This window comes from Podarcis melisellensis (assembly GCF_964234715.1).
Source record: "Podarcis melisellensis genome assembly, chromosome: 13".
Lineage (NCBI taxonomy): Eukaryota > Metazoa > Chordata > Lepidosauria > Squamata > Lacertidae > Podarcis > Podarcis melisellensis.
The window spans coordinates 35757549-35770569 of NC_138545.1; the positions used below are offsets into that span (position 1 = coordinate 35757549).

Below are 13021 nucleotides of genomic sequence, written 5' to 3' on the forward strand. Positions count from 1 at the left end.
TCGAAGCTACCAGCATGAGTTTGACCAAACTGTGGGAGGCAGTGGAAGACAGGAGTGCCTGGCGTGCTCTGGTCCATGGGGTCACGAAGAGTCGGAGACGACTAAATGACTAAACAACAACGAAAGTAACCACACCCTGCAAAATCACACCCTCGTTCAAAAAAAGGACAAGCAGAGGGAAGTGAATTTTGGAAGAGTAGGACATCTCTGTCCCCAGCCCCAAAGACCACAGTGCATTCGAGAGGCTGCAGGGAGGCTGGAGGGGAAATTCAACTGCCTTGCACTTCCATCGCTTCCACTGCCCAATCGCTTCCACTGCTCCTGGCTTATATCATTACATCCACTTATAGCTTTCCTTTCCTGTGTGTGTGAGGAGGAGGTTCTCTCCATGGGGCAGTGCTTTCAAAGAAAAGGAAGAAATCTCACATCTTTGCCAAGCTCAGGCATTCTGCAAGATTATAATCTTGTGTGCTGGATTTTAAATTCCACAGCATCAGAGTCAGTGCAATGGGAACTAAAGGCCATCTCAGTGTACTCCCTGTTAGGAAGGAGGACTACACACACACACACAAACACCACCTGCACTGTACTTTTAAAGCACTATGATGCCACTTCATACAGTCGTGGCTGTTAAGTTGTGGATGAACCTATCAGACGACACAGTGATTCTTCAGACAGCTCTTGTTTATTCACAGGCCAGAACAGAACTGAACTGAAGGTTTCAGCCAACCTGCTTATATAGAGCTCAACTACAAAGCAACAGTAACAACTTTCTGTAGCTATCCAATCACTGAAGGTCACTTTCAATTCCTTATTTGCATATGTGGACCTGAGTGAAAACTATCTACAGTATCCCCCTGCTGGCCCAGGGTGAGAACTTCAGTACATAACAGTGGCTCCCCCAAAGAGTTCTGGGAAGTGCAGTTTGTTGAGGGTGCTGAGAATTGTTAGGAGACCCCTATCCCCACTCCCGGAGCTACAGTTTCCAGAGTGGTTTAACAATCAACCCCTCTTCCCAGGGAACCATAGTTCTGCAGGGGCATCAGACTGCCTCTGTGGGGCAAATGGGGAGCAGAGCTTGCCCCACCAGCTCTGCAGCAACAGTCCAGCCCCACCAGCCCTCCCCCCCTGTAGCCATTCCACCAGTCTGCCTCAGTGGGAAGCAGGCCTCTTTCCATCAGCTTTGCCGAAAGCTGTGTCAGGTGCCTCCTACCCCTGAACTGAGCCATTTGGCCAGTAGAAGAACAACGGCTTAGGAATCGGTGCCTGAGTTTGAGGTTTTCCTCCTCCCTCCGTGTCCCTTTCCCCTTGTGTGTGTGTCTGTCTGTTTGTTTTATGCCCGTAGGCAGGGACTGTCTTCTTCACATTGTAAGCCACTCTACATATAAGTGCCTTTTTGGCTGACTAGTGGGTTACAAATGCTCTAAGTTGGGATGCAGAATGAGAAATTCTAAATGTGGCGCTAGCAGCATGGACCCTGGGGGCTATTTTCTTACAGTGCTGCAAGCGAGTGGCACTGTGTCTGTTCTGAATTAGCCACCCCTGAAGCCTGTCTCCTGATTTAGCACCAGGGAATTTTATTGATGGGAAATCCATTTTATCCTGTTCTTTGTCTTTTAGCTGTAGCAACCCTCAGTAGTGAAAGTGGAAGGAGAGAGGATCAGTTTTAGCTGGCTGCTGGCAAATTTCCAGACACTAAGGACTTTGTTAGGAGGTATCCCAGGGGCCTGCAACTTAGAAGAGGGCTTGTCGTTGTCATTTGCACTGGGCCTAGATTCCCCTGCTCCTTTCACCCCTTTTCAAATGTACAAACTTTAAAAAAAAAAATTGCTCCCAGTTTGTCTTGATGCAAACCACAGCACCCTAGCGTGCAAAGCAGAAACTAGGGTTGGTGGGAGTCATATAGTACGGTGGTTATTGTTAAGTTGTGGGTGAACATATCAGATGACACAGCGATTCTTCAGGCAGCTCTTGTTTATTCACAGGCCAGAACAGAACTGAACTGAAGGGTTCAGCCAACCTGCTTATATAGAGCTCCTCTACAACGCAACAGTAACCACTTTCTGTAACTATCCAATCACTGAAAGTCACTTTCAATTCCTTATTTGCATATGTGGACCTGAGTGAAAACTATCTACAGCATCCCCCTGCTGGCCCAGGGTGAGAACTTCAGCACATAACAGTTATAAGGTTGAACTAGGACCTTAGTGACCCAGGTTCAAATCCCTCACTTGGCCATGAAGCTCACTGGTGAGTGTGGACCAGTCGCTGCCTCTCAGCCCAACCTACCTCACAAGGTTGTTGTGGGGATTAAAGGAGGAGGCGAATCATGCACACACACCCCAAAAGCCCCCAAATCTGGAGGGCACTAGATTGGTGAAGGCATCTCTGGAGAATGCTGCAGGGTTTTCCTCTTTCTTTCTTTCTATTTCTTTTAAAAATTTGATTATTATTACTTGACATCCATACACAATTTAAGAAAAGGTAAAATACAATAGAAATACAATACAAAGAAAATGATAGTAATAACAACTTTAAATAATTATACCGTTAAATATTGATTTAAACTTGTACTTGCACATGCTCTTTTCTTATAATCTCTAGCTAAACAAAAATAAACCAAAGTAAAAATCCAATAAACTAAATTATATCAAAACAGACTTCCCGTCATTCCTGATGTAAGTTACAACATTGAATGTACTTATCCTTCTTACCTTACTCTTACTATAATTTCTAGTACTTTCTTATAACATATCGTGCCGTTTTTCCTTATTTAATAGTATTTGATTTACACAAGGGTCGTTCAAACGCTTCCCTAGATGTTATATCATTGGTATATTTTTTGTAGGTATTTCTTGAACATACCCCATTTTTGCGTAAATGATTGGTTTGTATTTCCCCTTAACCTATTTGTCAATTGAGCCATTTCTGCGTAGTCTAATAACTTATTCTGCCATTCCCTTACTGTTGGTACTTTCCCCCCTTTCCAGTTTGATGCAGTTAATGCCTGGAAGCTTGGGGCTCTGTTCTGGGTTAAGCTGACATTTGAGGCCTCTGTTGTACTTCCACAGCCCCCTCTTTCCTTTGCAAGTCTCTCTGCGATGCACAAAAAGCCACATTTTTGACCCTGCAGCCACAGAAGCCCGAGGGCTGCTGATATATAAACGGAGGCAGGAGGAGGAGGAGAAAAAGTCCCTCTCCCTGATTCTGGCCTTGGGATTTTCATCTCCCTCCCCCTTCTTCCTCTTCCTTAACAGGGTGGGTTGGTACTATTGCTGGCACTCGCTCAAAGCCATTGTGTTTTGTCCCAATGACTTCCTTGTCATGCCAGTTGGACTTCCTGGAGCTGCCAGATTGATTGAGAGCAGAAAGCTGGGCTTGCCGAGAGACCAAAGGCTTAATAAAAAGATACTATGTCCACTTATAGGTAAAGGTAAAGGGACCCCTGACCATTAGGTCCAGTTGTGGCCGACTCTGGGGTCGCGGCACTCATCTCGCTTTATTGGCCGAGGGAGCCAGCGTACAGCTTCCAGGTCATGTGGCCAGCATGACTAAGCCGCTTCTGGTGAACCAGACCAGCGCATGGAAATGCTGTTTACCTTCCCACCGGAGTGGTACCTATTTATCTACTTGCACTTTGAGGTGCTTTCGAACTGCTAGGTTGGCAGGAGCAGGGACAGAGCAATGGGAGCTCACCCCGTCGCGGGGATTCGAACCGCCAACCTTCTGATCAGCAAGTCCTAGGCTCTGTGGTTTAACCCACAGCGCCACCCGTGTCCCAATGTCCACTTACAGTACTCTGGCAAACAAGTGGTTATTTCCCGATCCTAACTAAAATACAAGCCTAACACTTTGTCAGTGTCCTTCTGGAACGTGTCCAGAGGAGGGCAACCAAAATGGTCAAAGGCCTGGAAACGATGCCTAATGAGGAACGACTAAGGGAGCTGGGCATGTGTAGCCTGGAGAAGAGGAGGTTAAGGGGTGATATGATAGCCATGTTCAAATATATAAAAGGATGTCACATGGAGGAGGGAGAAAGGTTGTTTTCTGCTTCTCCAGAGAAGCGGACACGGAGCAATGGATCCAAACTACAAGAAAGAAGATTCCACCTAAACATTAGGAAGAACTTCCTGACAGTAAGAGCTGTTCGACAGTGGAATCTGCTGCCAAGGAGTGTGGTGGAGTCTCCTTCTTTGGAGGTCTTTAAGCAGAGGCTTGACTACCATATGTCAGGAGTGCTCTGATGGTGTTTCCTGCTTGGCAGGGGGTTGGACTCAATGGCCCTTGTGGTCTCTTCCAACTCTATGATTCTATGGTTCAAGCTGCTTTCGCATGTTCCGAATATTACTTTGTGTCCAGTCTGCTGGATACAAGCCATGATCAATTGCCGCATTCTCTGCAGCTAATCCAAATCCCATTGGATTTATCACCCCGGTTGAGAGTCACAGAACTGTCTCACGCAACACCTAGCCTACAGTTCTATAGCCTGACTGACAGCATGAAGCAGCTTTGCCCCTGAATCTCCCCAAAGTGGCTTGGTGTAGGCTAAGTGTGAGCCAGTGAGAGCCAGTGTGGTGTAGTGGCTAAGAGTGGTAGTCTCGTAATCTGGGGAACCGGGTTCGCTTCCCTGCTCCTCCACATGCAGCTGCTGGGTGACCTTGGGCTAGTCACACTTCCCCCGAAGTCTCTCAGCCCAACTCACCTCACAGAGTGTTTGTTGTGGGGGAGGAAGGGAAAGGAGAATGTTAGCCACTTTGAGACTCCTTCGGGTAGTGATAAAGCGGGATATCAAATCCAAACTCTTCTTCTCTCTTCTTCAATTGATCATGGCTTGCAGTGGCACCCGCCCTGTGGAATGCCCTCCCATCAGATGTCAAGGAAATAAGCAACTATCTGACTTTTAGAAGACATCTGAAGGCAGCCCTGTTTAGGGAAGTTTTTAATGTTTGATGTTTTATCATGTTTTTAATACAGTGGTACCTCAGGTTACAAACCCCTCAGGTTACAAACACTTTGGGTTACAGATTCCGCTAACCCGGAAGTAGTACCTCAGGTTAAGAACTTTGCCCAAGAATGAGAACAGAAATCATGCAGCGGCGGCGGCAGGGGGAGGCCCCATTAGCTAAAGTGGTACCTCAGGTTAAGAAAGGTTTCAGGTTAAGAATGGACCTCCGGAACAAATTTAGTTCATAGCCAGAGGTACCACTGTATTCTGTTTGCAGCTGCCCAGAGTCCAGCCAGATGGGCAGGAATAAATAAATTGTTGTTGTTGTTGTTGTTGTTGTTGTTGTTGTTATCCATGCTTCCACTTGTCCTGCTGCTTTTCCGTGTGGGAGAACCATTGTTTAGCGCTCAACTGGAGCCAAGCACACTGGCTTGACCCCCGCGATTGAGGAGGCTGACATGAACTGCACTTATGACAGAAGCACATCGCACGGTGTGTTCACGTCCCTCGCATGTGACGTGCAATGTGTGGACGTGCACGCCACATGGTTTGCAGGCATGACATGAGCAGACTGCGTGGCACGCACAAGTGACATGAGTGTGCTGTGTGACGTCCTTGCATCAGTCACCGCAGAAGATTGAAGGGGGCCCAGTCCCCTCCTTCAAATTCTAAGGGCCCTTTTCCCTGGGCAAGCAGACAACCAAGGAAAATATGGACGAGCTATTAGAGAGCAGCAGGGGAAAGAGACCGGTTCAAATGTCCACCTGGCTCACCTTGGGGATGTTGCATTTTTTTCAGCCTAACTCAAATCTCTCTGCCTAAGCCACTGGCCTGCTTTGAGCTTGAAAGGAATGACACCGCCACCGCCACACAGGGACACACACACACAACCTTCTTGGAGGAAGGGCGTGACAGAAATGTGAAAGGGTGTGAAAGAAATGTGACAAAGGGCGCTTCCTGTCTGTCACGTCCCGGAGCTCGATAGCAGAACAATTTGTCTTAATAAAACAGTTTGTCTTGGCGCGGGGTCCGTTTTGACATCAAAGGATCCCAGTCTGATGACGGCCATCTTTGAGGGAGGGGCCCATAGTTTGGTGGCAGCAGAGCAAATGCTCTGCATTGCAGAACGTCCTGGGTTTGAATTCTGCCATCTTCAGGCAGGGCTGAGAATTATCCCTGCCTAAGACCCTGGAGAAGGGACGCGGGTGGCGCTGTGGGTTAAACCACAGAGTCTAGGGCTTGCTGATCAGAAGGTCGGCGGTTCGAATCCCCGCGATGGGGTGAGCTCCCATTGCTCGGTCCCTGCTCCTGCCAACCTAGCAGTTCGAAAGCACGTCAAAGTGCAAGTAGATAAATAGGTACCGCTCCAGAAGCTCCTGCAGCCAATCAGAATCCATGGAAGCCGCGTCAGACGTTTGGGTTCCAAAGAATGTTCACAAAACGGAAGACACACTTCCAGGTTTGCGGCGGTTGGGAGCCAAAAAGTTCGACTCATAAGGCATTCGGTATCCAAGATACGACTATACTACTAATTGTGGTGCAAACGGATTTGAACACCCCCCCCCCAAAAAAAACCCCAAATGCACTTCAAATGGCTGCACCTGTGCTCCCCTCCCAGCTGAAGGAAGCAGCAGTTTTTAGCACTGAGAGATACGCTGGGCAGACGTGTGATAAAATTATGACCTAAAGGCACTCTCTCTTACACACACAGTCAGGATATAAGAGAGCAAATTCCTAAGCGCTGGCAGGAGCAGGAGGGGAAGTTGCCGCTTGCAAATGATTCACGGATTGAGTCAGGACAGGTGAGAGATGCCTGCTGCTCAGCTTCCGTTTCTTACCCATTCATTGTTGGGGGGCTAGGCTGGCTGGATGTGGCGTCCCTGCGGGAAGCCGAAAAGCATGCTTCATCTGATGACTCATGCACCTTTTATCTGGGAGGCAAAATATTTCCCGCACAAATCACATCTCTCGCGCACAAAGGGCATGATGAGTCACAGAGGCAACATCCGTATGTCAAGAGGTCTCTTGGCAAAGCTCGCCAGAGCCATGCCGGGGGGGGGTCTGCATTAATCCAAGGGCATGGGCTTCCCTGCCCTTATGTTTTGCCCTCTCTTTTACACGATCCTGTTTTTATACGTGCAGCTTGAGTGCATATAATGATCTCGGTTTCATGATTATGACCTGACGATATATTGTTCATCGTGATAGCTGGTTTTGTTGTTGTTGTTTAGTCGTTTAGTCGTGTCCAACTCTTCGTGAGCCCATGGACCAGAGCACGCCAGGCACTTCTGTCTTCCACTGCCTCCCACAGTTTGGTCAAACTCGTGCTGGTAGCTTCAAGAACACTGTCCAACTGTCTCGTCCTCTGCCATCCCCTTCTCCTTGTGCCCTCCGTCTTTCCCACCATGAGGTGGCCAAAGTCTTGGAGCCTCAGCTTCAGGATCTGTCCTTCCAGTGAGCACTCAGGGCTGATTTCCTTCAGAATGGATAGGTTTGATCTTCTTGCAGTCCATGGGACTCTCAAGAGTCTCCTCCAGCACCATAATTCAAAAGCATCAATTCTTCAGCGATCAGCCTTCTTTATGGTCCAGCTCTCGATAGCTGGTTTAGCTGGTGATATATCACAATGTTGAAAATCAGATATCATTCAGATATTGTTGGGCACTGAGCAGGTTCCTTTCCCATCGCAGTGAGAACATCATCCCTCTGTCATTGCTCCAGCTCCCCAATACTCTCTGCCTCCACTTTCTAGCCTAGCCCTTCAATTCTAATCTCTCACATGTGAGCACTGGCACAAAAACACTCTTTCAATCTGCAGAGGTGACCATTTGTAGAAACATCTCAGCCCATCTTCTGCCCCATCAGCTCCACATGACCTTAGGGGCAAGTCCACAAATGACTAAGGAATTTCTAAGGAAATTTCTAAGGAAAGGCTGATTTGTATCCCAAATAAGGGGATGTTTCCTAAACTGAAAACAGTGATGATGGTATTTTCCGGGTTCTTGAGGTGGTGACGTCAGAAATCCTTATTTGGCAACTTTCCTACACTGCCCCTTTCAACAAGTCAGGGATAGATAGCTGAGTTGGTAGAGCGTAAGACTCTTAATCTCAGGATTGTGGGTTGGAGATTCCTGCATTGCAGGGGGTTGGACTACATGACCCTGGTGGTCCCTTCCAACTCTATGATTCGGTGAATGCCTATTTTGTCCTTGTAGATGCAGGTTGGCAGTAGGTACTGAACCTGTACCTAACAATGGAGCATCTAGTTGTACCTATTTACCTGGCAATATATTTTGCTCAGTTTGGCATGCAGACCAGGCCGTTGAGTTCCACAGTTAAACTGGGAGAATAAATACTGCTTGCTTATACAGTGGTAAAGGTAAAGGGACCCCTGACCATTAGGTCCAGTCATGGCTGACTCTGGGGTTGCGGCACTCATCTCGCTTTATTGGCCAAGGGAGCCGGCGTACAGCTTCTGGGTCATGTGGCCAGCATGACTAAGCCGCTTCTGGCGAACCAGAGCAGCGCACGGAAACGCCGTTTACCTTCCCGCCGGAGTGGTACCTATTTATCTACTTGCACTTTGAGGTGCTTTCGAACTGCTAGGTTGGCAGGAGCTGGGACCGAGCAACGGGAACTCACCCCATTGTGGGGATTCGAACTCCCACCCTTCTGATTGCCAAGTCCTAGGCTCTGTGGTTTAACCCACAGCACCACCCACGTCCCTATACAGTGGTACCTCGGGTTAAGAACTTCATTTGTTCCGGAGGTCTGTTCTTAACCTGAATCTGTTCTTAACCTGAGGTACCACTTTAGCTAATGGGGCCTCCCGCTGCTGCTGCGCCGCTGACATGGGATTTCTGTTCTCACCCTGAAGCAAAGTTCTTAACCTGAGGTAATATTTCTGGGTTAGCGGAGTCTGTAACCTGAAGCGTCTGTAACCCGAGGTACCACTGTATATTGTTGCTGTCCCCAAGTAGTGATACATTCCGGAGATCTGGGAATTTGTTCCCTGTGGATAAGAGAGCACTGGAGAATTAAGAGGCCTTTGCAATGTACATTTACAAGAATAGCCGACATGGAGGCATAAGGCAATTTGGGGACCCTATAGCAGATCCCCACAGAACAGGGAGCCCATATTCAGCATCTCCCACCTCTCACCTTCCGATGTGCATTAATGCTGCAGTGCAGTTACCTGTGCGCCTTCATGCAGCAGTTCATACCCTCTCTAGTTCATGCACATACGTTCCATCCATCCATGGCTTTTGCGCTTAATGTTTTCCTCCCGCCTGCCACCTGCCACTGTGAAATGTTCCCTTGGCGCGTTCTTTTGCTTTCTTTCCTTTGTCTAGCGCGAGAGGCGCCTTGCCCACAACATTGAAAAAATACAGCTGTGTTTTTAGAGTGCAGTGGAACGCACGCCCCAGCTGCCTCTGTGCCAGGATGGAAGTAATATTTTGCTGGAATGGAAGAAGCCTCTCCTCACAGAGGACTAGCTACTTTGACAGGCTAGCTGCTGATGCTGCTGTAGTTTCATGCCTGATCAAATTAGATATGAGTTTAAAGATTGAGGTGGGCAACCTCCGTCCCATGGGCCAAATACAGCCCTCCAAGACGTCTCCCTCTGGTACCTCAGGACTCTCCTCAACAGCCTCCCCTCAGTTACATCTCTTACCATTCCTGCTTCTCACCCTTCGTGAATGTTTTTTTGCCTGACTGGAATGTGGGTTGCTTTTAGAGCTGATGTGTTTTCAATTTTGCGTTAGGGTTATTTTTTTTTTACTTCCCTTACGAGCCACCTGGAGCTTTACCAAAGATCAGGAGGGATTAAAATGTTCTTTTTAAAAACAAATGCGGGGAGGAAGGAAGAGCAGGCAAAGCGTGCTGCTCCAAATGGAGGCGGTTTGGAGGTCAAGTTGCTGGTGTGAAGTGGTATTTAATTTCCAAAATAAGAAGTGCTGAGTTTCAACTTGCTTGGAAGTTCCGCTTTCTGAGCCAGGTGCTCTTTCCTGGAAACACCAATCACGGACCAGCAAGGAGGGAAAGGCACTCTGCTCATACCCAAAAACACTCTCGTCTCTCTCAAAACATGAACTGAGGTGGAATAGACCTAGCATTAAAAAAAACCCGAGATTTTGTTGTGATGAGCAGTTGCCCAAACTGGGCCCCACAGTGAGCAGGTGTCTGGAGAAACCATTTTATGACTCTCCCTGGTTCGGCCACAGCGCTCTGGAAAAAGACAAACTTCTGCATCATGGACTGCCTTTTCCTTGCAGGTTTTTAAAGCAGAGACTGAACAGCCATGCGGCAGGGATGTTATTTTCCATTTAATATTATACATTCACATCACCATTATCCACTTTGCCGCCCTGGCTCTCTAGAGCCTATCAACTTCCTTCCCTCCCGCCTCATAGCTTTTGAACGGAACCTTTATAACATTGCATTTTGTACGTTTTCCAGTTCTAATTGCACTCATTACAGAATGGATCAAAATTTAAATAAAGATAGAAAGATAGAAAATTTCTCATTACAGGTCTTCAGACAACCCTGCTAGTGATGTTAATTGCTTACAATAATCAATAATCAGATATCATATAAATTTATAGAATAACAATTTATTATTTATACCCCACCCATCTGGCTGAGTTTCCTCAGCCACTCTGGGTGGCTCCCAATCGAGTGTTAAAAACAATACAGCATTAAATATTAAAAACCTCCCTAAACAGGGCTGCCTTCAGATGTCTTATAAAGATAGGATAACTGCTTATTTCCTTCACATCTGAAGGGAGGGCATTCCACAGGGCAGGTGCCACTACTGAGAAGGCCCTCTGCCTGGTTCCCTGTAACCTCACTTCTCACAATGAGGGAACCACCAGAAGGCCCTCGGCGCTGGACCTCAGTGTCTGGGCTGAACGATGGGGGGTGGAGACGCTTCTTCAGGTATACAGGACCAAGGCCGTTTAGGGCTTTAAAGGTCAGCACCAACACTTTGAATTGTGCTCAGAAACGTACTGGGAGCCAATGCAGATCTCTCAGGACCGGTGTTATGTGGTCCCGGTGGCCGCTCCCAGTCACTAGTCTAGCTGCCGCATTCTGGATTAATTGCAGTTTCTGGGTTACCTTCAAAGGCAGCGCATTGCAGTAGTCCAAGTGGGTGATAACTAGGGAGATAATTTACTCCAATCCTTTTGGAATACTTGATCGTGCTGGTTTTGGATTTTTTCTATCAGCTTCCCCAGTTCTGCAAAGTCCATCATCTTCATCTGCCACTCTTCTTTCATCGTTACTTTTTGTTGTTTCCATTTTGGGGCTAAAAGAATTCTTGCCGCAGTTGTTGCATACATAAACAGTCTTTTATCTTCCCATGTTATCGCTTCACCCACTATACCCAGTAAAAAGGCTTCTGGTTTTTTAACAAAAGTGGGGTTTTTTTTAAGTATTTTGTTAAAAAAATACTTTTGTTAAAAAACCCAACTCTACAATTCTATGATTCTGTGAAGTATTTTCCCCCAAGACGGGAATGAGCATACCATCTCTTCCAAATTATGTTGCAGCCGTGGTTTCTCATTGTGAGCAACTGCTCCCCTTCCACCGACTCTAATTCAATAATTATTATTCTTTATTCTCACTTTCTTCAGGCTGCTTGCTGGAGCTCCTCGCGATACGGCTACAGGGATGGAGAACGCCACGCGAATGGGTGCTATGTATGCTTGCCCTCTGACAGCGGCCACTGATGACTGCGAGAGGGTGGACATCAAGGTGAAAAGTACGTGGGCATGTGCAAAGGAGAGCCCCTCACTAGGGCAGGTTGCAAAGTTTCGGGAAGGACAGAGGGACTGGGCTAGAGATCTCATGGTGCATCCACAATCTGTTAGATTGCAGAGCGAGGTGTTTTTTGGGGGCTCTCACCACCCGCAGGAAAGACAGCACAAACTCTTCTGTCTCTAATTTTGGAGAGCCTTTATTAGGAGATGGACCAACCTGAATGTCGCAGAACTGTGTCCAGCTTTTGGTTCTCCATCAGGCGAAATGTTCTAGGATGAGGAGACTAGGAAAAGTTTTTTTAAAAAAAGAGGACAGAGAAAAGTACAGAAATTAGACCGGATGTTGTAGCCGTGAGATCAGCTTGTAGACTCGGTTCCAAGATGGACATTGCAGATTGGCTATACAGAATGGGTGGATCTGGCTGGTGTAGTAGGCAAAAAAGGGTAAATTGAAGCCAATCTGTATCATATTAGATATTGTTTGGAGAGATGCAACTCTCAAAATGTAAAGTGCAGAAGAGGGCTTTCTCTGTGGCAGCCCCCGAACAGGGGGGCTCACTCCCTGTAGAAGTGCACCTGACATCACCATTATCCAACTTTTCTCTCTTCACCCCGGCCTTTGACAGCTGAAAACTATTTTTGGTGAAACGATTTCCTTTTGTGGAAATGGTTAATTAATGTATTTTTTTTCTATTTACGTACTGTTGTTTTTATTTGGTTTTAAACTGCATTACTGGTGGCATTGTAACCTACACTGAGACTTTCGGGTGAAATATGAGTAATAAATCTAATAAAATGATGATGAAGAAGAAGATCATGATGATGATGATGGTGATGGATATATTTTTCAGCTACAGTCTTTCCACATAGGGAAGGCTTCTGTTCCCCATTTATATAGCAAGCATCTCAGGTATCTCGCAGGGAAGTTGTGAGGGCAAATGCAAAGCAAACAGCAGAACATTATTTATTATTATTATTATTATTATTATTATTATTATTATTATTATTATTTTCTGGAAATGTTTAGGGGTACTCTCATTTTCCTACTCATGTTGAAATACTTCCCCTCAGTGAGGCCAAACTTAGATTCACAAAATGTTTAGGGGTATGAGTACCCCTGCATCCCCCCAGAAAAAACCCTGATTATCATTATTGCAAATGAAGTGATAAACAGCAAGCCCTGATTATTCCTCTGTTGGTTCCTGTTAGGTTTCCAGATAAAACTTGCTTGAAGTTGCTTATCAATTATCAGGATATCTCTTTGCTCTGTAGTGCCTAAAGCTTTGATTACTGATTTCAAACAAGATCCATT

The 13021-nt window shown here is 46.6% G+C and overlaps 1 protein-coding gene across 2 annotated transcripts in view; it reads left to right on the plus strand.

Moving 5' to 3' along the window:
• ITGA3 (integrin subunit alpha 3) overlaps positions 1-13021 on the plus strand; it is an 86543-nt gene that overhangs the window by 34543 nt on the left and 38979 nt on the right. For both annotated transcript variants that reach the window (XR_014162165.1, XM_081883862.1), the window contains exon 2: positions 11584-11711. Coding sequence is in view for 1 of the 2 variants with exons in the window: in XM_081883862.1 (XP_081739988.1) it covers positions 11584-11711 (128 nt within the window). In the remaining variant the exon portion in view is untranslated. The remainder of the gene's footprint in view (positions 1-11583; positions 11712-13021) is intronic.